Source organism: Trachypithecus francoisi, unplaced genomic scaffold (genome assembly GCF_009764315.1).
Source record: "Trachypithecus francoisi isolate TF-2019V2 unplaced genomic scaffold, Tfra_2.0 Lachesis_group10, whole genome shotgun sequence".
NCBI lineage: Eukaryota > Metazoa > Chordata > Mammalia > Primates > Cercopithecidae > Trachypithecus > Trachypithecus francoisi.
Window position 1 is genome coordinate 52,677,264 of NW_022681455.1, and position 21,881 is coordinate 52,699,144.

Below are 21,881 nucleotides of genomic sequence, written 5' to 3' on the forward strand. Positions count from 1 at the left end.
ACACCAGGGCATTGCTGTCGGGGTGGGATCCCCATCCTCTGCCTGCCACTACTACACTATAAGAGAATCAACTTCCCCAAAAAGTGGAGGGTATCCCTGTCTCTCTTCTTGTCTCTGTAAAGGGGGTGAAGCTCGGGGTCGCCGCAGATGTATCTAAAGGGACAGTCCACGGAGTGGTACAGGATATCCAAAAACTGGCCTTCTAGAGCACAGCAAAAAAGTGGGAGCGAGAGGAGCGCAGAAGGCCACTGCTGGGATGGGGCCAGGGCCACACGTGAACATCCCAGCACGTTCCAGAGCTGAGATGCAAAACACCCAGAAAATCAGATAGGAAGCGCAAAAGGGTCAGGGTCTCTCCTACTGGAAAAGCCCAGAAGAGGTAGTGGACACTCCTTGGGGGAAGAGGGGATTGTGCAATGACTGCGGGTCTGGGAGTCTCTGGGCTTGGCTCCCGGACTTCAGAAAGGAAACCCCACGCGTCAAGCCAGGGTGGCAGCGCGGCGGTTGGTTCGAGGCCAGGCTGGGGTTTCAGGGCTGCAGACAGAGCTGCAGGATACGGTGAGTGCCCAAGGGAGCGGCAGAGCATGGCATGGCTGGCACGGCGCGGAGCTGAGGGTGCTGTCTGGGCTGGCCGGGGTACAGGCCGGAGGGATACAGTGCACAAAGCTGGGGTGCAGATAACGTACACGGCAGCCAGGAGCCCCAGATCAGAGGAGGGCCCGCTGACCCGCAGGGGTGTGCCGGGTGGCGCACGACAGGGGGCACTGTCCCTCCAGCTCCCTCCTCCCCAGGCTCTCACCTCGAACATAAGCCCGATGAGGACGCAGAGCACCAGGCAGAAGCCGATGTCCGCATGGTTGTGGATGACGAACTCCTGGCTGAAGAGCGGGTAACTTTTCGTTCTCCTGCGGAAAGCCATGGCAGCGGGCGCGCAGCGGCCGGCGGGGCCCGCACCCTGCGCTCACGAACCGCAGCGCAAACTTCTCCAGCCCCGGCCCGGTCCGCCCGCCGGCCCGCCGCCCGCTCTCCCACAGCCTCCCGCCCGCCCAGCGCGGAACAACTTCGGGGCCCGCCCCCTTCCTCCGCCCGCCCCCGCCCCCGCCGCCCGTAACCGCCCCCGGCCGCAGCCCCCGCCCAGCCCGCGGCCCGCACTCGGCGCGCCCGGCCCCGCCCTCCGCGCGCTTAACCCTGTAGCCGCTGGGCACGCGCTGGCGGCCGGGGCGGAGGCGTCCGGGGGCGGCGAGCGGGGACCGGCTCCTCCTCATCCCGCGCCAGCGCCGCGCCCGGCCGCATTCTCGGGGCCGGGGGCTCAGCCGCTCACGGCGGAGAAAGCAGGCCGCGGAGGAGGCGGGCGCCCGGGCCTGCCCGGACAGGAAGTGGCCCACGTTTCCCACTCCTCGCTCCGCTCCTTCCTCCGCGGGAAGGGCAGGCCCGGGAGGCAGCGAGCGCCCCGGGGGTGGCCGGGCAGCCGGATGCTCTCGGGGTTGCGGGCTGTGGCCCTAGGGGCTGAGGGCAGCGCGGGTGCGGCGGAAGCAGGGAAGCTGCGAACCGGCCTTTTCGCTGGCCACAGCGCCCTGCACGGACGATCAGTGAATGGAGATTACTCAAGTATTTATCGAGAACTTGCAGTGGGCTAGGCACGGTTCAGGTTGTGTGAATGCGCAGATCAACAAACCGAAAGACCCTGCCTTAGGGGAGCTTTCCCTCCAATGCGGGGAGAGGGTGGATGATTGCAGTTTTGCCCAGTAAGTTTTGGGAACCTCACGCCACCATTAATTAGCTACACACATCTCACCGAAAGTCGACCTTACATATTAATCAGAAGAAGTGGAAGAATAAACACAGAAGCAGCAAAAAAGGAAAGCATTTTCTCATTGGAAGTTTCTATTTAATATTAAGTCTTAAAAGTACTCCTGGAAGGACAAAAGGTGTTTTTAATAAATTAATTTATATTCTCAAATATTGGATTTAATCCTACCAGTAATGAAGGAGTCAGTTATTTTCTAGATGTGCAGAAATACGTAATGAACAAAAAACTAATTCCTGTTCCATTTTTTATTAGGTCCACAGTTATTTCACTTCTAAGTAAATATGATTTTTTAAAAGTGGCACGGGGTGGAATGTAATTGAGACAGGATGGAGTTCCTAGAGAAATTTTACTTCCTCAATTTGCACTCCACCTTACTTAGCATACAGTCTTGGGTCTGTAATTCCCTTATCTGACTCTCAAGGAAATGAAAAAGTAGTGCCTAGATTGGACTAAACCTCATTTAACTTCAAGACTGACCTTTCTCAAAGTTGAACCTTCGTCTTGTGAGGAACAGAAAGATCAAGAACTCTGAAGCACCTCAATTTTCCAGCTGTGAAGATGCGTTCAAATTTTCAACGTGCGGCCACATCTGTGAGGTTGATACAATTGGTTTATTTATAGGTTCAGATGGTTGAATTTAACAGTTACCCCCACCGCTATTATTATTATTATTATCATTATTATTATTATTTTGGGACAGAGTCTTAACTCTGTCGCCCAGGCAGGAGTGCAGTGGCGAGATCCTGGCTCACTGCAACCTCTGCCTCCCAGCTTCAAGCGATTCTCGTACCTCAGCCTGTACCTGGAACTACAGGTGTGTGCCACCACACCTGGCTAATTTTCGTATTTTTTAGTAGAGATGGGGGTTTCACCATGTTGGCCAGGCTGGTCTCAAACTCCTGACCACAAGTGATCTGCCGTTTTTTGAGACGGATTCTCTATTGCCCAAGCTGGAGTGCAGTGACGCCTTCTGGCTCACTGGAACCTCCTCCTTCCAGGTTCAAGCAATTCTCCTGCTTCAGCCTCCCTAATAGCTGAGATTACAGGTGCCCTCCACCACCCCCCTGCTAATTTTTGTATTTTTGCTAGAGACAAGGTTTCACCATGTTTAGCCAGGCTAGTGTCGAACTCCTGACCTTCGGTGATCTGCCTGTCTGGGCCTCCCAAATTGCTGAGATTACAGGCCACTGCACCCGGCCTTTTGCTGTACTACTATACTATACTATACTATGGGCAGCACAGTAGGTTTGTTTATACCAGCATCACCAGAAACACGTGGTTAATGCATTGCGCTACAGTGTTACAGTGGCTATGACATCACTAGGTGATAGGAAATTTTCAGCTCTATTGCAATCTTGTGGAACAACTGTTATATATGTTGTTTGACCAGAACATCATTACATGGCATATGAGTGTATGTCCTCGAGTTTTTCGATATTCCTCCTGTCAAAAAGAGGCAATTCGTTCCCCTCCCCTTGAGTGTGGGCTGGACTTACTGGCTCACTCCTAACAGATAGAATGTAGCCTAAGTGATGGTATGTGACTTTCAAGACTAGGCCAGAAGAGGCATTTGGGATTTCTGCTTTCTTTCTCTCAGGTCACTCCCTCTGGAGGGAACCAGCTGCCACTTTGTGAGGATACGCATAGTCCTGTGGAGGCATATCCTCCATATGGCTGAGGCCTCCTGCCAACAACCATCACTGACTTGCCAGGCATGAGTGTGCCACCTTGTAAGCAGATTTTCCAGCCCCAGTCAAGCCTTCAGATGACATCAGCCGCTGCTAATCTCTTGACTACAACCTCATGAGAGACCCTGAGCCAGAACTAGCCAGGTAAGCCACTCCTGAATTCCTGACCCACTGCACCTGGAAGAGAATAAATATTTGCTATTTTAAACCACTAAATTTTATTGTAAGTTCTTACACAGCAAGAGGTAGCTAATACTGCTAAGCTTACAATCTTTTAGAATAGACTAAGACATCATTACAATTCAGGGTGATGCTGGTGACTCTAAGAACAACCTGAAATATGCACACTCTGAGTACAAGCAAAAGGTAACTTAATTCTGTCTGGGGGTGTAGGGAGGAGGTTATTTGGGCTGGGCCTTTACCTGACAGATTGTACTGTCAGAGAATGCAGAAAGGGTGTGGTAGATGAATTTGGAGAGTTAAGACAGAGCTGGATTGTGGCAGGATTGTGGCAGGTTTTGCATACTGTGATAAAGAATTGTGACTTTATTCTGCAAACAATGGGAAGGAATGGAAAGTTGGTGTTTTTCGTTTGTTTGTTTTGAGATGGAGTTTCGCCCTTGTTGCCCAGCCTGCAGTGCAATGGCAGCATCTCAGCTCACCGCAACCTCCGCCTCCTGGGTTTAGGCAATTCTCCTGCCTCAGTCTCCCAAGTAGCTGGGATTACAGGCATGTGCCACCATGCCTGGCTAATTTTGTATTTTTAGTAGAGACGGGGTTTCTCCATGTTGGTCGGGCTGGTCTTGAACTCCCGACCTCAGGTGATCAGCCTGCCTCAGCCTCCCGAAGTGCTGGGATTACAGGCGTGAGCCACTGCGCCCGGCAAGAAATGGAAAGCTTTTAAGCATGACCAGATCTGTCTTTAGAGAAGAACTATCAGGAGTATGGAAGACCATCCTGATTTAAACAGGAAGACCACTTTGGAAGCTATTATAATAGTCCAGTAAAGTAATGAACACTTCTCTCCTTTTTTTTGAGACAGGGTCTCTGTCACCCAGGCTGGATGGGCTTAAGTGGTCTTCCTGCCTCAACTGCCGAGTAGCTGCAACTACAAGTGCACACCACCATGCCTGGCTAATTTTTATTTTTTATTTTTTTTTAGAGACAGGGTCTCCCTATGTTGCCTAGGCTGGTCTCGAACTCCTGGGCTCAAGTGATCCTCCTGCCTCTACCTCCCAAAGTACTGGGATTACAGGCATGATCCACTGTGTCTGGCTAGCACTTCTCAAAGAACAGTAGCAATAAGAATAAAAGGGAGTTGAATGAGTCAGAACTTTGCATCTGGGATGACAGAAATGATGGTGGGACCATTAAAAAATTTATTTGGAATAGCAGATAAATAGCATGTTTAAGGGAGGAGAAGAAGATGGCCTCCACTTTGAACAAGCTGAGGTTGAGGAGCCATGGAACACTTTGACAACTCAGTTGGAAACTGTTGGATTGAATTTGGGGACGGAAAATCACAACTAAAGTGTCTTCAGTTCATCTTCAGTAGGACTGTTGAAGTCATCAGGTTACATGAGTGTTCCTGAGAGAATGAGAAAAAGTCTGAGGTCAGCAGAGTCCTGGTGAACCCCGACACTCAGAATGGGGGAAGATGAGGAAAAGGAAAGGGTGGCGTAGAGGAAGCCACGACAGAAGACTTTCATTAAGGATGGGTTGAATCAGGCAGAACAAGAATGAGATGAAGCCCCTAGATCCAGCCATCCTGGCTTTTAGAGACCACTTAATTGAACATTGGAGTGAGCTTAACAGTAGGTAGAAGTTGAGAAAAGGAGGTGGGTAAAAAGGTCTATTTGTAAAAAAAATATTTTGTGAGAAAAAGAGAAATGGATGGTGTTTTGAGGGCTATGGAAGATCTAAGGAAGGATCTTTAAATTATATTTAATTTTTGAGATTGGAACATATTTGGAGACAGAGGAAAAACCAGGAGAGAGGGAAATACTGAAAATACTTGAGATACGGGAGATCAGTGATGAAACCGAGGAGGAGACCGGAGGGTGGCTCCAGCAATAGGAACAAAAGGGAAAACTCTCCTGACAAGGATCAGGGACCTAAAAATGGGTGAATACAGTTCCATCTGGATGTGGAGGAAATAACAACCCCTTACATTTGTATTGCACTTTCCAGTCACCCTGTGAAGGAGGTAAGACAGTTATTACCAGCCCTTTGTTGTAGCTGTTCTGAGACATGACTGACCAAGGGCCACATAATGAATGGGTAGCTGAAGCTGGACTCAGACCAGCCAGTCAGGCTCTCAGCACAGGGTTCCCTTTGCTGGACCATACTTCAGCCCGCTCAGGCTTCCTAAAGCACAGCACTGTCAGGCAGGCACTACCTCTCCCTCTCTACCTGTCTAGTCATGGCTGCCAACAATTCAGCTGTATCAATTTTTTTTTTTTTTTTGAGACAGAGCCTCGCTGTGTCACCCAGTCTGGGGTGCAGTGACATGATCTTGGCTCACTGCAACCTCTGCCTCCTGGGTTCAAGTCTCCCAAAAGTACCTGGGATTACAGGCATGTGCCACCATGCCTGGCTAATTTTTGTATTCTAGTAGAGATAGGGTTTTCCCATGTTGGTCAGGCTGGTCTTGAACTCCTGGCATCAAGGGATCTGCCCACCTTAGCCTCCCAAAGTGCTGGGATTACAGGCATGGGCCACTGCAACCGGCCTCAACTCTTAACTAAATTAGATTACTCCCTCTTTACAAAACAGAACTTATGGTTTCCAATCCCTATGTCTGTGTGTTTTTGTTCACCTCTCAATGTTAACCATCTTTCAAGATAAAGAGTGTGCACCTCTTCTATCACTAAGCTTCATGGCATTAGTCTGGGGGCATCGACACAGCAATTTGTGTGTAGCTATCAGCTAGGACCAGGTCTGCCTGCAATCGGTATGTTTGTCTATGAGTTTTACCCCTCATTACATGGTGCAATCCTTCAAGGCGTGAATCCTGCCATGGAATACTGTCATAGTCCAACAGCGTAAAGCACAAGAGTCCCACATCTTATATTCTCATCAGATATTGGTTGAATGCATGATTGAATGAGAGATGCTGTTGCTGTGGGCTGTGTAAGAATGACCACTATCCCCAACCTTATCTACATGGAGCACAGCATGCTTTTGTGTTGATGAATTCTTTCCAGTAGCTGTCCTTTCCCCAAAGTGGAAAATTTATTTTCTCACATAACAAGAAGCCCAGAGTTAGTTCATTCCTAGGGATAAGTAATGCATCAAAGACCAGGATCTCACTATCCACCCACTTTGAAACTTGTTTGCTTTTGTCACAGGCTTACCCCTCATGGTTGCAAAGTGGCTGCAACAGCTTCAGGTATTCTATCCTTTAACACAGAATAATTCAAACAACAAGACCCAAAATTCAGACAAGAAGGAAAGGGACTTTTGAGGAGTGAGGAAAACTTTCCTAGAAACCTCAGACTTCTCCTCATGCCTTATTGACCAGATTGTATCCCATGCCCATTTCTAAACCAATCGTTGGCAAAGTGAATGGTATTGATGCGATTAGATTAACTTTACCAAGAATGCATCCTCAGAGAGACTGAGAAAAAGTCCAGCCTCCTTTGAAGAGCCTGGCTACCTTTTACCTGAACAAAACAAGAACTCTGATGAAAAGAAAAATGGAGAATTTATGTGGAGCAGGCATCCAGAGTGTCTATGCCAGGATTTTTTTTCAGTGCATTTCACCAGTTATATTTTTATCTAAATCTTTACCTTACAAGATAAGTGGCACATTTGCCTAAAACAAGCCTTGCTTTCTGATTTCTGTGCACTCAGCACTTAAACCTTGCAAATGTCATTTACCTAACAGTCACTGTCAAGGAGTACCCGGCTAAAGAATCTCCAGCTAGACAAAGTAGAAGTGTCTGTGCTCTGGCAGTTGAATATATTGTATCAGGCTCAACATCAGCTTTCACCAAAGGATGAGACTTCACAACCATTAGATCTTCTTTTATTTTGTTTTTATTTAAAAAAAAGTTTTAACACACCATTGCTACCTTGAGGCCATTAGATCTTCTTACCCCCAATACCACAAAACTTTAGTGGAATCAGGGGTATATCAAGGCAAGTGGAGTAGGGGAGCTGGAAGCGGTCAGCCCCCAGGGCAGGCAATGAGGGATTGTGAATTTGGGAAGAATTTTAAAGCAGTGATACAGCTCTAAATGCAATGTACTGTCCTGAACTTAGCCCTGGAAGAGAAAAAAGGTATTAGTGGAAAAACTGATAAAATTCAAATAATGTCTGTAGTTTGGTTAATAGTATTGTACCAATGTTAATTTCTGTTTTGATAAATGTACCATGGTTATGTAAGCTGGATGAAAGATATGTGGGAAATCTCTCTATTTCTGTAACTCTCCTGTAAACCTAAAAATATTTCAAAATAAAAGATTTAATGTTAAAATTGACTGAAAATTGATCCGCTTTTTTATTATCACCATGTGCTACACATGCTAAACAATTTTAGGAATAAAATACTTCCTCCCCTCCTCCAAATCTTTCGGTCTAAGTTCTAAACAATTGCTGTTTGGAATCTTAATAATATATATGTAAATTTCAACTTAGCATATTTTTATTATTTATCTTTTAATGAACTTTGCAGGCTGGGTGCGGTGACTCATGCCTGCAATCCCAGCACTTTGGGAGGCCAAGGACAGAGGATTGCTTGAGCTCAAGATTTCAAGACCAGCCTGGGCAACATAGCAAGACCTCATCTCTACTGAAAAAAAAAAAAAAAAACCAGGCATGATGGCATGCACCTGTAGTTCCAGCTACTGGGGGAGGGGGGGCGCTGAGGCAGGAGGATAGCTTGACCCAGGTGGTTGAGGCTACAGTGAGCCATCACTGTACCTCTGCACTCCAGTCCGGGTGACAAAGTGAGACCCTGTCTCAAAAAACTAAAAAAAAAATTAAACATTGCATTCTACATGCAAGTTAATGCTAGAAACTCATGTACCAAATCAGCCCCTGATGTGTGCAGTGTCAGGTACACATATTTGTTCATACCTTATTGGAATCATCTGAGTTTGTTTGGGACACAGTTCACTTCTCCAATGTGGTACTACAGATTCTTGTGTTTAAACTAAAAATTTCAAACAGTGATAGCATGGTGATTGTAAAGACAACGAAACAGGACTGGTTACTTTAATTCTGTCATTTTACGTGACCACTTGAACCTTTTATTTGTGTTTAAAACTTAAGCTAGTGAAATAGAGGGCATAATGCCAATACTATCATTTGTTTCATGGCATGCAGTGTGTGTGTGTGTGTGGCATTCTTTTCATTTTCATTGAGAGGAGCAGGGGGTTAAAAATGATCTGCTCCAGGGCTGGGCATGTTGGCTTATGCCTGTAATCCCAGCACTTTGGAAGGCCAAAGCAGGAGGGTCACTTGAGCCCAGGAGTTTGAGAATCACCTGGGCAACATAGGGAGACCCCCCCATCTCTACAAAAAAAAAAAAAAATTAAGAAAAAAATATCTCCTCCTGGCATCAAATATGCTAAATATAAGAGTGAATGCAATTAAGATTCGAGGTATTAGAAACTACCTTAGGGCTGGGCGTGGTGGCTCATGCCTGTAATCCCAGCATTTTGGGAGGCCGAGACAGGTGGATCACCTGAGGTTCAAGACCAGCCTGGCCCACATATAAGTGAAACCCTGTCTCTACTAAAAATACAAAAACTAGCTGAGTGTGGTGGCGCACACCTGTAGTCCCAGCTACTTGGGAAGGTAAGGCAGGAGAATTGCTTGAACCCAGAAGATGGAGGTTGCAGGGAGCTAGAATCACTCCACTGTACCCCACCCTGAGCAACAGAGCAAGACTGTGTCTCTCAAAAAAAAAAAAAAAAAGGAAAAAAGAAACTACCTTAAACATTGTAGATCCACTTTCTCACTTTAGAAGCAAAGAAAGGAAGGATCAGAACTTGCTGCCATTAGTAAGGATTTTGTGAGCGGGGTTGAAAACAGGCCCCCCTCCCTCCTGGTCTGTTGCTCCCAGCACTGCCTCTGAACCCTGTGCCTGTTCTCCTTTAGCAGACAGGCGATAACTCAGAAAAACCAAGTCCCTTGTCCAATGGCCACTAGTGACTCAGTGGCAGAGTAGGCGTGGGAACTGGGACTCCTGACAGCTCCAGGGCTCTGACCACTGCGCCCAGTTTCCCCTTTCCAGCTCTCATTCAGCTAGAGACAGAGCAATTCCAGGCAACTAATGAATGTGCCACCGGACTTTCAGATGGCAAGAGGGGAGCATTATTAAAAACAGACTTTAAAAAAAAAAAGGACACAACTTGACTCTAGACACGAGTAAACTTCAGCCAGAATTCCCACGACCAGAAAAATACTGGGATATGACATTTGGGAAGCAAGGGAACAATTTCAGGCACTGTTTTCCTCTAATTTGGGAGACATCTTTGTTTTGTTGTTGTTGTTGTTGTTGTTGTTGTTTGTTTGTTTTTGAGACAGAGTCTCACTCTGTCACCCAGGCTGGAGTGCAGTGGTGTGATCTCAGCTCACTGCAACCTCTACCTCCCGGGTTCAGGTGATTCTCCTGTCCCGGCTTCCTGAGTAGCTGGGATCACAGGTGTGTGCCACGACGCCTGGCTAATTTTTGTATTTTTAGTAGAGCTGGGGTTTCACCATGTTGGCCAGGCTGATCTCAAACTCCTGACCTCAGGTGATCCGCCCCCTTCAGTTTCCCAAAGTGCTGGGATTATAGGTGTGAGCCACCGCGCCTGGCCTAATTTGGGAGGCATGTTTGGATGAAAAGTGTATTAGAAACTTAAGCTGCTGACAAATATGCTTATTCCTTAGTTTTTCTTTTCTTTTTCTTTCTTTTTTTTTTTTTTTGAGATGGGGTCTCACTCTGTTGCGCAGGCTGGAGTGCTGTGGCACGATCACGATTCGCTGCAGCCTTGGCCTCCCAGGCTCAAGTGATCCTCCCACTTCAGCCTTCCCAGTAGCTGGAACCCCAGGCGCATGCCACCATGCCCAGCTAATTTTAAAAATTTTTTTGTAGAGACAAGGTTTCACTATGTCGCTCAGGCTGGTCTCAGAACTCTTGGGCTCAAGCATTCCTCCCACCTCTGCCTCCCAAAGTGCTGGAATTACAGGTGTGAGCCACTGTGCTGGCCCTTAGTTGTTCTATGTACACAGAGAAAGCAATAATTATCAGAGGGACACTGTTAGGATGCAGTATGCCATCACACTGAGGAAAAGTTCCATAGAAAGAACTCTGTGGAAAGAAGATTTCCATGAGCCAAAACACAACTCATGAACTCCTGTTACTCAACTGCCGTGCCTGCCTTCTCTGAGCAGCTGTCTCCTAGGCCGCAGAGAAACTCAGAAACTATCTTGATTAAAATTAGGCATCTCTCTATGAACCTTGTTACCAGTCCTTGCAATTCATCCCATCTCTGCTTCTCAGATCACAGCCCAGTGTTCAGGAACCATTCGCTTGTTAATTATCAGGCACAGACAATGCATGCAACTACCAATGTTCTGCTTTACACAACTCTCTACCACAGTAATTGGTTAGATATGCCCCGCTCCCTGCTGGACTAATAAATTAACTCTTACCACGTGCTTGGAAGGATGATGGATGAGTGAGCAGAGGATAAATGGATGGATAGGTAAATGGATGAGTGATGGATGTGTGGGTGGATGGATGCATGCGTGGATGAGTGGATCGGTGGATAGTAGATAGATGGATGAATGGGTGAATGGATGGTTGGTTGTGTAGAAAGGTGGCTGGGTGGATGGATTAATGGACCAAAGTGTGGAAATCTGTACCATTCCATCTTTATGTTGATACCCAAGGTAATTCCTTAGTGAAGATGCCCCAAGTGGATTCTGCTTCCAAGTAAAAGATGTTCAGGACCAAAGTTATGTTTAGATTTGGTAGAAGTTTGCCTTGGAGTAGACTTTAAGACCCTGAAAGGCAGGGATCATAGCTTTCCATCTATGAGACAGTAACCATCATTGCCTGCCACAGAGTAGGTATTGAGTAAATATTTGTTGACAAACATGAATGAATGAATTATTTGGAAAACACAAGGACGGGCTCTCCTTGACTCTGAAGTTCAACCCCACATTCTGATTCTTCGTGCTTATACAGTTTTAAAATAGTGTTTCTTTATAAATTGGTTAGGCATCCACAAGTGTCCTGTTATGATGCAAAACATTCTTAGATGTTAAAAATATTAAACCCTTTGCATCTGTTGTCCCTTTGTCAGGAATTAGCTGGTCACATTGCTGTCTCCTTGATTCTTTGCTGATGATGTTGGGCATGGGGCAGGTCTGGCGGTTTCTCTGACTGGGCTGAAGGACTTTTGCTGACAAGTAGAAGAGGGTCCTTTACAGTAGGAATCACCAAGCCTTCAAGGAAGGACCCAAAGGCTCTGTCATGATCTCAGCAGCCAACCCCTGCCCACCGTGCCTTCTTGACAATCCTGCTCCTGATTTGAAGGGAATTCCTCACTTTGTCCCATGGGTTTCTGCAAGCTGAGCAGGACACCCTAGGTGAGGACAGAAGTGAAAAGAGAAGAGGAAAGGTGAGAGCAAGAAAGGAAACATGAGAAAAAGGGAGACACACAACAGTAAGAAGAGAAGAGAGGAAAGAGAGGGATATGAGCAGGGGATGGGAGAGAAAAAAAATAGATTGTATTTGCAGCACAATGCCTCTAGTAATAATATTATCATTATCTTGCCTGAACAGATGTGCAAGGACTCCCATCTACTCATTATCCAACATGAAAATGGAACGCGTTTCTATCAGCCTCATCGGAAATCTTGGCAGATGCTGTCAGAAAGTGTGTGCTGTTCCTGAGATGTGATTTTTCAACAGTGTAGACTGTACTATTTGACTAGGGGTGGGAAAAAGAGGAGAGGGAGTTGATTGTGCTTTCATTTGGTTTTGTTTTTAATTTTGAAATTCTTCTCTCCAAGGGGACCTTGCCTTGGACTATGTCCAGCTTTGCTGAATAGCCATGTCTGCATGACCAGTGGTCTGGGGCTGGCCAGCAGTTCCAGGGCCCCACCAAAGCCCAGTGCCAAGGGCCCATTTCTTTGAAATAGTTCCCTCATGGTTCTCACTTCCCCTTACTCCAACATTATTCATAGCTACCATGCCCCTCTATTCCACTTCTGCCCTGACCTCAGTGTCTTGCATTGAGACATTTGAAGAGTGTGGTTCAAGGAAAGAGCATGTTTGTTCCCAGCTGAACAAGGCTCAGGGAGACTAGCAGTGCCAGAGACAGGAATGGGCACCATTCGTCTCTGAATTAAGCCATGCAGTGTGCAAGTTCCCCATGGCAAACACCACCTTTCCCTGGGAAGACAGCCAAGGCCTGGAGCCCCATGTAGGAAATCTCCTGTGAGAGGCCCTTCCTGAGCCCCACAGAAAATGATTCTTTTCATAGGCACTGAGTCCCCTTTTTTTCTAGACGCAAATGCCCACATCACATTCCCCCTTCCTGGCCTTCTACACTCTGCCCCCGTGCCAAGTGCCCTCACCCAGGCCCCCTCACAGCTCATGCACCCCTTTCTCTTCCTTTCCGCACTCAACTGGCCTCCCAGAGCCCTCAGAAAGCCTCTTCCTCTCCCCAGCTGGGCTGTTGACTCTCCCTCCATCCAGCACTCTATGCTTCTTACATGAAACTGCTCCATGCCGTGACCTAACATCTCCAGAGGCTCCTCTCGGGTTGAACAGACATGATTTGTTGACTTTGCCAGATTAGCAAAGGGAGCAAATTCCATAGATGCCTCTGTCCCTAAGTCTCAAAGTGCAGACCTTCATCTTGATAGCAGGAGCGAGGTGATGGAGGCAGCCTGGGATTGCATAAAACAGTAACAGCAATATGACAACTCTGTAGGGGCAATTATTCCCTGGCAGGTCTAAGGGCTAAGCCTTAATCTTTCCAACAAGGCTCTGTAGTAGGTACTATTACTAGCCTCATTTTATAGCCAAGAAAACGGAAGGCTGGGCACTGTGGTTCATGCCTGTAATCCTATCTCTTTGGGAGACGGGCGGATCACTTGAGGTCAGGAGTTCAAGACCAGCCTGGCCAACATGGTGAAATCCCGTCTCCACTAAAAATACAAAAATTAGCTGGGTGTGGTGTAAACCCAGCTACTCCAGAGGCTGAGGCACACGAATCGCTTGAACCTGGGAGGCAGATGTTGCAGTAAGCCAAGATTGCACCGCTGCACTCCAGCCTGGGCAACAGAGCAAGAATCTGTCTCAAAAAAAAGGCCCAGCACGGTGACTCATGCCTGTAAATCCTAGCACTTTGGGAGGCCGAGGCGGGTGGATCACCTGAAGTCAGTAGTTCAAGACTAGCCTGGCCAACATGGTGAAACCCTGTCTCTTCCAAAAATACAAAAATCAGTCAGGCATGGTTGTGCGTGCCTGTAATCTCAGCTACTTGTTAGGCTGAGGCAGGAGAATTGCTTGAACCTGGGAGGCGGAGGTTGCAGTGAGCCGAGATTGTGCTACTGCACTCCAGCCTGGGCAACAAGAATAAGACTCCGTCTCAAAAAAAAGGAAAAAGAAAGGTGTTAAGTGACTTTTCCAAGGCCCCAGGTTAGCAAGAGACAGAGACCCCTACTGTGCCTGGGGAGGGGCTTTCTGCACTCACCTGGCTGCCTTTCCTGGCATGCCCTGGGGATGGCAGGAAACCTGGATCCCAGCCCGGCTCTGCTGTTTCTAGGTGGGTTACCTCAGGTCAGACACATTCATTTCCCAAGTCTCTGTTTTCTAATCAGAAAAATTAGGGGATTTGAGGAAATTTCTCAGGGCCTTTTTCATATGGTGATGCTGTCATTTTTTTTCTAATGATAAAAGTATTCAGAAAGCTCTTCAATTTTTCTGGACTCAGGGCCAACCCTAGGCAAAGGGAAGAAATAAGAGGCAACATTGATCTTTGGTGACACCTAAAGACTCTATCTGTGCAACCTTTTCCTCTGTCCAGAATAAGCCTTTAGTGTAATCCCTGCTGCCTCTGGGGACCCTAGGGCAAAGTCTCGGAGAGGGCGCAAAGAGGGCTTGTCCATCACCTGAGGATGCAGAGGACACATGTGCCCTGCATATCAGGATGAGTAAACCTGAGCTCCTTACTAAAATAAAGCCATCTTTTGAGTGTGTCCTCACTTGTAACCGGGATAAATGCACTGACCAGTGCTAGTCAAAGATGACCTCGACAACCGCTCCATTCCAACTGTCTTGGACAAGAGGGGAGTGATCCTTCATGCTTTGATATGAGATGGAGTCATAAATACTGTTTCAGATGCCAGGGGAACATATGCTCAGAGACACCAGCATCATACTGTCATGCCAGGAAACCTTCAGTGACTGCCTGCTAGAGGAAGTTCATATCCCTTAGCTTGGCTTCAAGGAGCTCCAGGAGCAACACTCTCACCTTCGCACCTTGGCCTCTGCCTTCCCTAGCTAGACACTCATGAGTACACATCCCCCCGATTCCTCGACCAATTTTGACTGAGCCAGCAGCATGTCAAGTGTTAACCCTTACCATTGGTAAAAATTTTGTATCATCATATTTGGTTGATTGTAAGATGCATACTTTTTCTCATTTTAACCCCTTACTCATTTAACATTGATGTTACAATCATTGACATGTCATTGTTTTGTGGCACTTTTTCTTTCTTAGTGATTTGTAATATAATGGTGCATCATGACTGAAGGCCTCTCGGATTTGATGAAATACTGGAAGTAGCATTCTCCAGATTTGAGCTCTAGAAGCTCAGCCGGAAGCCGAGAACCTGTGTTCCCATACGCTGAGTTTGTTTTCCCAGTTAGGATTGGGTCCTAGTGTAATGGTGTGATATCTGGGAACCTATATAGCTCCCTAGTTGTAACCAAGGGTGATATTCAAAGTGTTTAATGACCATACCAGGCCAGGTACAGTGGCTCACACCTGTAATCCCAACACTTTGAGAGGCCGAGGCGGGCGGATCACTTGAGGCCATGAGTTCGAGACCAACCTGGCCAACATGGTGAAACCCTGTCTCTACTAAAAATACAAAAATTAGCCAGGCATTGTAGCAGGCGCCCGCCTGTAGTCCCAGCTACTCAGGAGGCTGAGGCAGGAGTCTTCCTTGAACCTGGGAGGCGGAGGTTGCCATGAGCTAAAATCATGCCATTGTACTCCAGCCTGGGTAATAGAGCAAGACTCTGTCTCAATTTAAAAAAAAAAAAAAAAAAAAAAGACCATATGAATTAGAAGAGAAGACGACCGAAAACAACTGGCTTGTGTGTCCTGGAGCTTACCTGCTGAATCCCAGGCCTACTACCGTGCTCCTTACCTGTTGGTTCTCAACTCTGCTCATTCCTTATTTTATGGATACTTGACAGCACACTCAGGGAACACCGCCTGTTGCCCAATCCCAGGAGACATTCGCCAATCAGGCTGAGCCAAGCATGGCTACCCTAGACTCCTTCAAGGGTGGGTATGTGTACTAGTTTTCTGTTGCTGTTGTAACAAATTACTACGACTCTAGCTCAAAACCACACACATTTATTTTCTTACAGTGATGTAGGCCAGAAGTCTGGTTCAGGTCTCACTGGGCTGAAATCAAGGTGTCCACAGGGCCGTGTTCCTTTCTGGAGGCTTGAGGATAGAATCCGTTTCCTTGCTCTATCAGGTGTTGGCTGATTTTAGTTCCTTGCAGCTGCAGGAATGAGGTCCCTGTTTCCTTGCTGGCTGTCATCTGGGGGTCTCTATTAGCTTCTAGTAGCCTCTCTCCGTTTTGTTTTGGTTTTTTAATGATTAAGTGTATTTTTTTCAGGCGAAAGCTTAAAGATAGCCATCCAAGGGCATAGATTCAAGTTGCCCTGAGTATATATTCCTATTAGCAGTAGTTACAAGTGACCCTTGTTTGTTTTTATTACTACATTATATTTGTACATATTTAAGGGATCTCTCTCCGGTTCTTACACATTGCCTCCTACATCTTAGTCCCAAATCCTTCCCACGCTGCCGTCTCCCTTACCCCGCTGGGCTAATGTGATTAGATGGGGCTCACTGGTAATCCAGCATAGCCTCCCCTTCTCAAGATTCATGCCCTTAATCATATCTGCAAAGTCCCTTTTGCCAGGTAAGGTGACATAGTCACAGATTCCAGGGGACTAGAATTTGAACATCTTTGACAGCATTATAATGCCGATTACAGTATGTAAACCATCCTTGCCAATGAAATGTAGAGAGAAATCTGCTGAGGCTTGCAGGGAGGATTTTGCTCTCTGATTAAGAAGAGAGACATTAGGAGGCCTGCTTTGATTGAGGTGGTGTGAGCTGTGGCAGCTATCTAATGACCATAGGGCCCTAACACCAAGAATAAAAGCAGACACACTGAGAACAGCAGTAAGAGTATCAAAGTGAAAAAGTGGAAAGAGCTTGGCCTTTTGATAACAATGTTTAGCCACCAAGCCAATCCTAGAACACCTACTTCCAGACTTCTTGAGAGATACTTTGCTATCTTTATTGCTTAAGCCACTGTTAGTTAAATATTGTTACTTGTAGCTAAAATCATCCCAGTATTCTGTTACTTGTAGCTAAGTCATCCCAGATAAAATTCATTCTTGGTCCATTTCAACAATACCTTGATTTACTACTTGGTAATTTCTTTGTCCTACCTATTAATAGTATCTTGGTCCTACTATAGTACTGATACTACCCACCTCCTCCCTAAACTTTTGCCTATTTAACTAAGGTCCTGGCCTCCTGCCTAGTTTCTCCTGGCACCCTCTTTAGAGGCTAGGCAAGGCCCCTATATTTCCAGTTATGGCTGGGGATTAGTCTTGGATGAACAGATCTCCCCAGCCCATGACACCGCCTGTAGATTGTACCTCCTGGTTGAGATGATTGTCTGAATTATACCTGACCTTGCTACCTTTAAAACATGATTACTTGGAAAGCTGACTGGCTTCACAGTGGCTCCATCTCCCCAGCCCTGACCCATCCAGTTTCACTGTTTAATCCTGCATTTCCGGGGTCACATCATAATACACTCTGTCCATCTCGATATCTCTGGTGTCTCTCCTTTTATTTTTTTGAGACAGAGTCTCACTTTGTCACCCAGGCTGGAGTACATTGACACAGTCTTGGCTCACTGCAGCTTCAACCTCCCAGGCTCAAGTGATTCTCTTGTCTTGGCCTCCCGAGTAGCCAGGACTACAGGTACGCACCACCATACTTGGTATTTTTTTTGTAGAGATGAGGTTTCGCTGTATTGCCCAGGCTGGTCTCAAACTCCTGGGCTCAAGTGATCTGTCTTAATATCCATGTATACTAGACCACTGGCCATTCTTTGACTAGTCTTTTCACTTTTATGCTTTTACTCAATTTCTCATGCTGGTCCTTCAATCAGAAATGCCCTTTCTAGACTCTTATATCTACTCTTATGTCTTTACCCCTAAATCCTTGTGACAATCTTGTGAGGAGGTGCTATTATTCCCATTTTGCAGATGATTAAAAAAATTAGGTAACTTATTGAGGGTCATACAAAGTGGCAGACTGGGATGCTAATGCAGGTGTCTCTTCAAAGCTCATGTCCTTTCGTTCCCGTGTTTGGCATTTTAGAGATAGATAGTGTCCAACCCAAGACTTGAAGGACTTATTTCCCTCAATGCGTTATAAGCACCCCAGGGGGAGGTCTGATTATTTATTGACCACTAGAGTCCGTGGTGTGCTTGTAAATGGTTAACAACTGACTCTCCGAGGGGCATGGGGGATGCCCTTATTTACAGAGGTTTTCTGAGTCCTGTGGAGTAAATACTCCCAACTGACTGATTCTGAGCTACTAGCATGGTGTATGTCACTGAACAAGGGGTAGGGAAGAGATGTGCAGTAGCACACATTAGAGGGTATTTCCACTATACAGACATCATTCATCTGAGCAGCCTCAAGGGTACAGTTAATAGTAAAATGTAGGGAAATAATTAAGAAATGATGAATTGGTATCTTTATTACCTTCATTTTAAATCTGATTTATTCAACAGTGATTTTATGTAATTTAATCTTTAATAATCATTACATTTAACAGTTTGCAAATTTCCTAAAAATTTAACAATTAGACTCATAAACTGGTTTGAACCAGCTCCAGCTCAGCACTGCTGAAGTCTATTATAATACTTTGCTTTTAATAGACACGGAATGGTGGTAAGGATGCTAATAGAAAGGACATGATTCTCCACTTACGAGCTTTGAATGCAGCTGGTAACCCAGATTTCAGTATTCTTTCCTACATCTGAGACTTTCTTAGTTCTATCTCTCACACCTAACAGAAGGCCAAACAAATGAAAAATAGTTGAGGGTGGAGACCAAAGAATAGCCAAAGTTCCAACTAAGGACTGTGAATATTGAACTCTGCCCAGGGTCAGGGTGGGGCCCGATGCCTGCTTGCAGTTGAAAACGGTCCTCTACAACTGGGCTTGAGCAAGCCTCTGAGCTATAACTGTCTTTTCTCTCCGGCTCTTCCTGACCACGCCCACAAGAGAAGTACTGAAGAAAAAGCACCAGTCATAATATTCTATTACATTCCAGAAAGGACAGCCTCCCAGGAAGTGGGGAGCCTAGAAAGAAGTAAAACCTAAATTGCATCCTCCCAAAGGAGGCGAAGTCCTGCACTTCAGCTATCTTAACCTTTTGTTATGGGTGCAGTGCTGATCTTAATGGAAACTGGAGTGGGCAGGCACAGCTTAGGGAAAGAGGGACAGCTGGTGAATCAGCTGTGTTGCATTACAGTCAGCACTATCCCTGTCATGGTTCAGGGATTATACCATATATGGACTCCAGCTCAGGACAGGCGATCCTGCTGATTTGCATCAGGACTCCCCTAAAATTGCATCTTGGGATTAGGTCATCATTACTAGAAAAGGGAGACCCCAGAGAGGTTGTCAGTATGAAGAAATCAGGACCAATTGTGGTCTGGTAAGGCAAAGACGAGAGAAGGAGGGTGCAGTCCAGCTTTGCTTGGGAATGAAGTCCAGAGCCTGAGAAAGCTGTGGGAGTGATTCTAAGAGTGGTTGCAAAGGGAGGGAGGGAGGGTTACAGCAGAGGACCGGCCCCCTTCTGCAGACTCCATCCTGCCTCTCACCCGCCTGGGGCTGCAGAAGCTGTATCCTGAGGCAGACTCAGTCCAGTTTAATAGGGATCAAGGGGAATACCTCCCAAGTTTCAAACATGAGAGGTACTTTCTCTTACTGTGGGTGAGGGTGGCTGTGATGCTGCTGAAGATGCAGAAACCCTACTGGCCAAGTTGGAGACAGTCCAGGCTCTGAGTTATTCTAAGGTCAAGGTGGGCTCACCCAAGTAGAACAGAGCTAGTTAACATCCATCCCCCTAACTCTCTGTTCAGGCTGGGTGATACAGCTATATGGGGCTATGGGCACCTAGGGGAAAAGAGAGGAGAGAGGGATGGGGAGTGATCTGGGAAAGTGGCTTTTAAGAGATGGCCAATAGGCCGGGCGCGGTGGCTCAAGCCTGTAATCCCAGCACTTTGGGAGGCCGAGGCGGGCGGATCACGAGGTCAGGAGATTGAGACCATCCTGGCTAACACAGTGAAACCCCGTCTCTACTAAAAATACAAAAAACTAGCCGGGCGAGGTGGCGGGCGCCTGTAGTCCCAGCTACTCGGGAGGCTGAGACAGGAGAATGGTGTGAACCCGGCAGGCGGAGCTTGCAGTGAGCTGAGATCCGGCCACTGCACTCCAGCCTCGGCCACAGAGCGAGACTCCGACTCAAAAAAAAAAAGAGATGGCCAATAAATGGGATCTAATTTGTAAATATTAAACTACATTTTTTTGGTGTTTGAGCAATTTCATTGCTTTAATTTTTTGTTTGTTTGTTTTTTTTTTGTTTTTAAGGACCAGCTTGAAGTGTTTCAGGTCACTTCTGTCTCTGTGTGCCTCTTGATTTGGTTCAGAAGACCAGTACTATGGAATACTGTATCACAGTGGTAATTAACTACTCGATATGCAAAACACAGACAAATCTCACAAACATAATGTGGAGCAAAAGAAGCCAGACACAAAAGAGTACTGTGAAATCCCATTTATGTCAAGCTCAAAACCAGGCAAGACCAATCTGTGATGTTAGAAGTCAGGATAGTGGTCCCTTTGTTGGCGGCTGTGGCTGGGAGGGGCTCGAGGGCTCCAGGAGTGCTGGTAATGCACTGATTCTTTGTCTGGGTGCTACTTACACAATGTGGACATACTGGGCTGTCCATTTATGATCTGTGTACATTTCTGTATGTATGCTGTATTTCAATCAAAAGTCTCAAAAAAAGAAAAAAATAAAAGAGAGAGAGAAAGAGAAAAACCAGAATGTAATCTTGTGAAATAAGTAATCACAGGCAGTATGAGCTGTGTGCCAACCAAAAATAAGCCTCTGAGGATTGGTGAGGCTGGAGAACAGTATCATAAGGCTAAGAGTCAGAAAACCAGATTTCCAGTCCCACTTCTGTTATTCACTGGCAAAAGGATGCTGGAAACTTAGCTCCCCTCAACTCATAACAGCCAGTGATTAAATGAAAGCCTTCAGGAAAATCTAAAGCTGTTCCCCATTCCATGCCTGCCAGGAAAGGTTAAGGATCCCAGCTGAAGACCAAACACCAAGAAACTTGGATGAAGAGTAACAATCTCATGTCTGTATAATGCTTCCCACTCCCAAAGCACTTTCATAATCATTATGCCATTTGATTTTTCATAATAAGATCAGGAAAGCAGGCTCTAGGGCCAGGCTGGCTGGGTTGGAATCCTAGCTCCATCTGTTGCTAGCTGCTTGACTTTGGGCACAGCGGCTCTGTGCCTCAGTTTCCTCATCTGCAAAACAGGGACATGAGGGGATTCAATGAATTTAACATGAAAAGCATTTACAGTGATGCCTACCACACAGTTAGCATTTGATAAATGTTAGTTAAAACAGGAACAAAAGTCCAGATAGTGTTATCTAGATTTTATAGATGAAGAAACTGAGGCTCACAGGCTATCACAAGACTAATTCACAGCAGATCCAGAACTGAAACCTAGGCCTTCTGGGTTACAACACTGACTTGTTAGGTTATCTGGAATAATCTAAATGGACTGGTCCATTTTTATGTGATAATAATAATAACAATAATAACAATAACACTACCTTTTACTGAGCACTCACTAAGTGCTTTACATACTATATCTCATTTAATCCTCATAATAATCTATGAGGCAGGTGTTGTTATCCCTATTTTAAAAAGGGACAAATTGAGGACTAAAAATTCAGAAAGCAAACCTGGGTCACCCAGCTAGTGACAGGGAA

General features: G+C 46.2%; 1 protein-coding gene and 1 long non-coding RNA gene across 5 annotated transcripts in view; one reads left to right on the forward strand and one right to left on the reverse strand.

Moving 5' to 3' along the window:
* TRAM2 (translocation associated membrane protein 2) overlaps positions 1–1,279 on the reverse strand; it is an 81,172-nt gene extending 79,893 nt beyond the window's left edge. Inside the window, exon 1 of one of the 2 annotated variants that reach the window (XM_033217432.1) lies at positions 800–1,279. In XM_033217432.1, the coding sequence (XP_033073323.1) occupies positions 800–1,265 (466 nt within the window). In that variant the 5' untranslated portion in view covers positions 1,266–1,279. The remainder of the gene's footprint in view (positions 1–799) is intronic. The other variant, XM_033217433.1, reaches the window with a different exon arrangement.
* LOC117087353 lies at positions 1,200–20,883 on the forward strand. Of its 3 annotated transcripts, none has more exons than XR_004438773.1 (3): positions 1,200–2,406; positions 3,408–3,642; positions 6,849–7,982. It is a non-coding gene; the product is annotated as an uncharacterized LOC117087353 (long non-coding RNA). The 3 variants fall into 3 exon arrangements; XR_004438774.1 differs by lacking the exon at positions 6,849–7,982 and adding an exon at positions 20,453–20,883 and having other exon boundaries at positions 2,286–2,406; XR_004438775.1 differs by lacking the exon at positions 6,849–7,982 and adding an exon at positions 12,287–12,699 and having other exon boundaries at positions 2,286–2,406.
* The last annotated feature ends 998 nt before the right edge of the window (positions 20,884–21,881 follow it).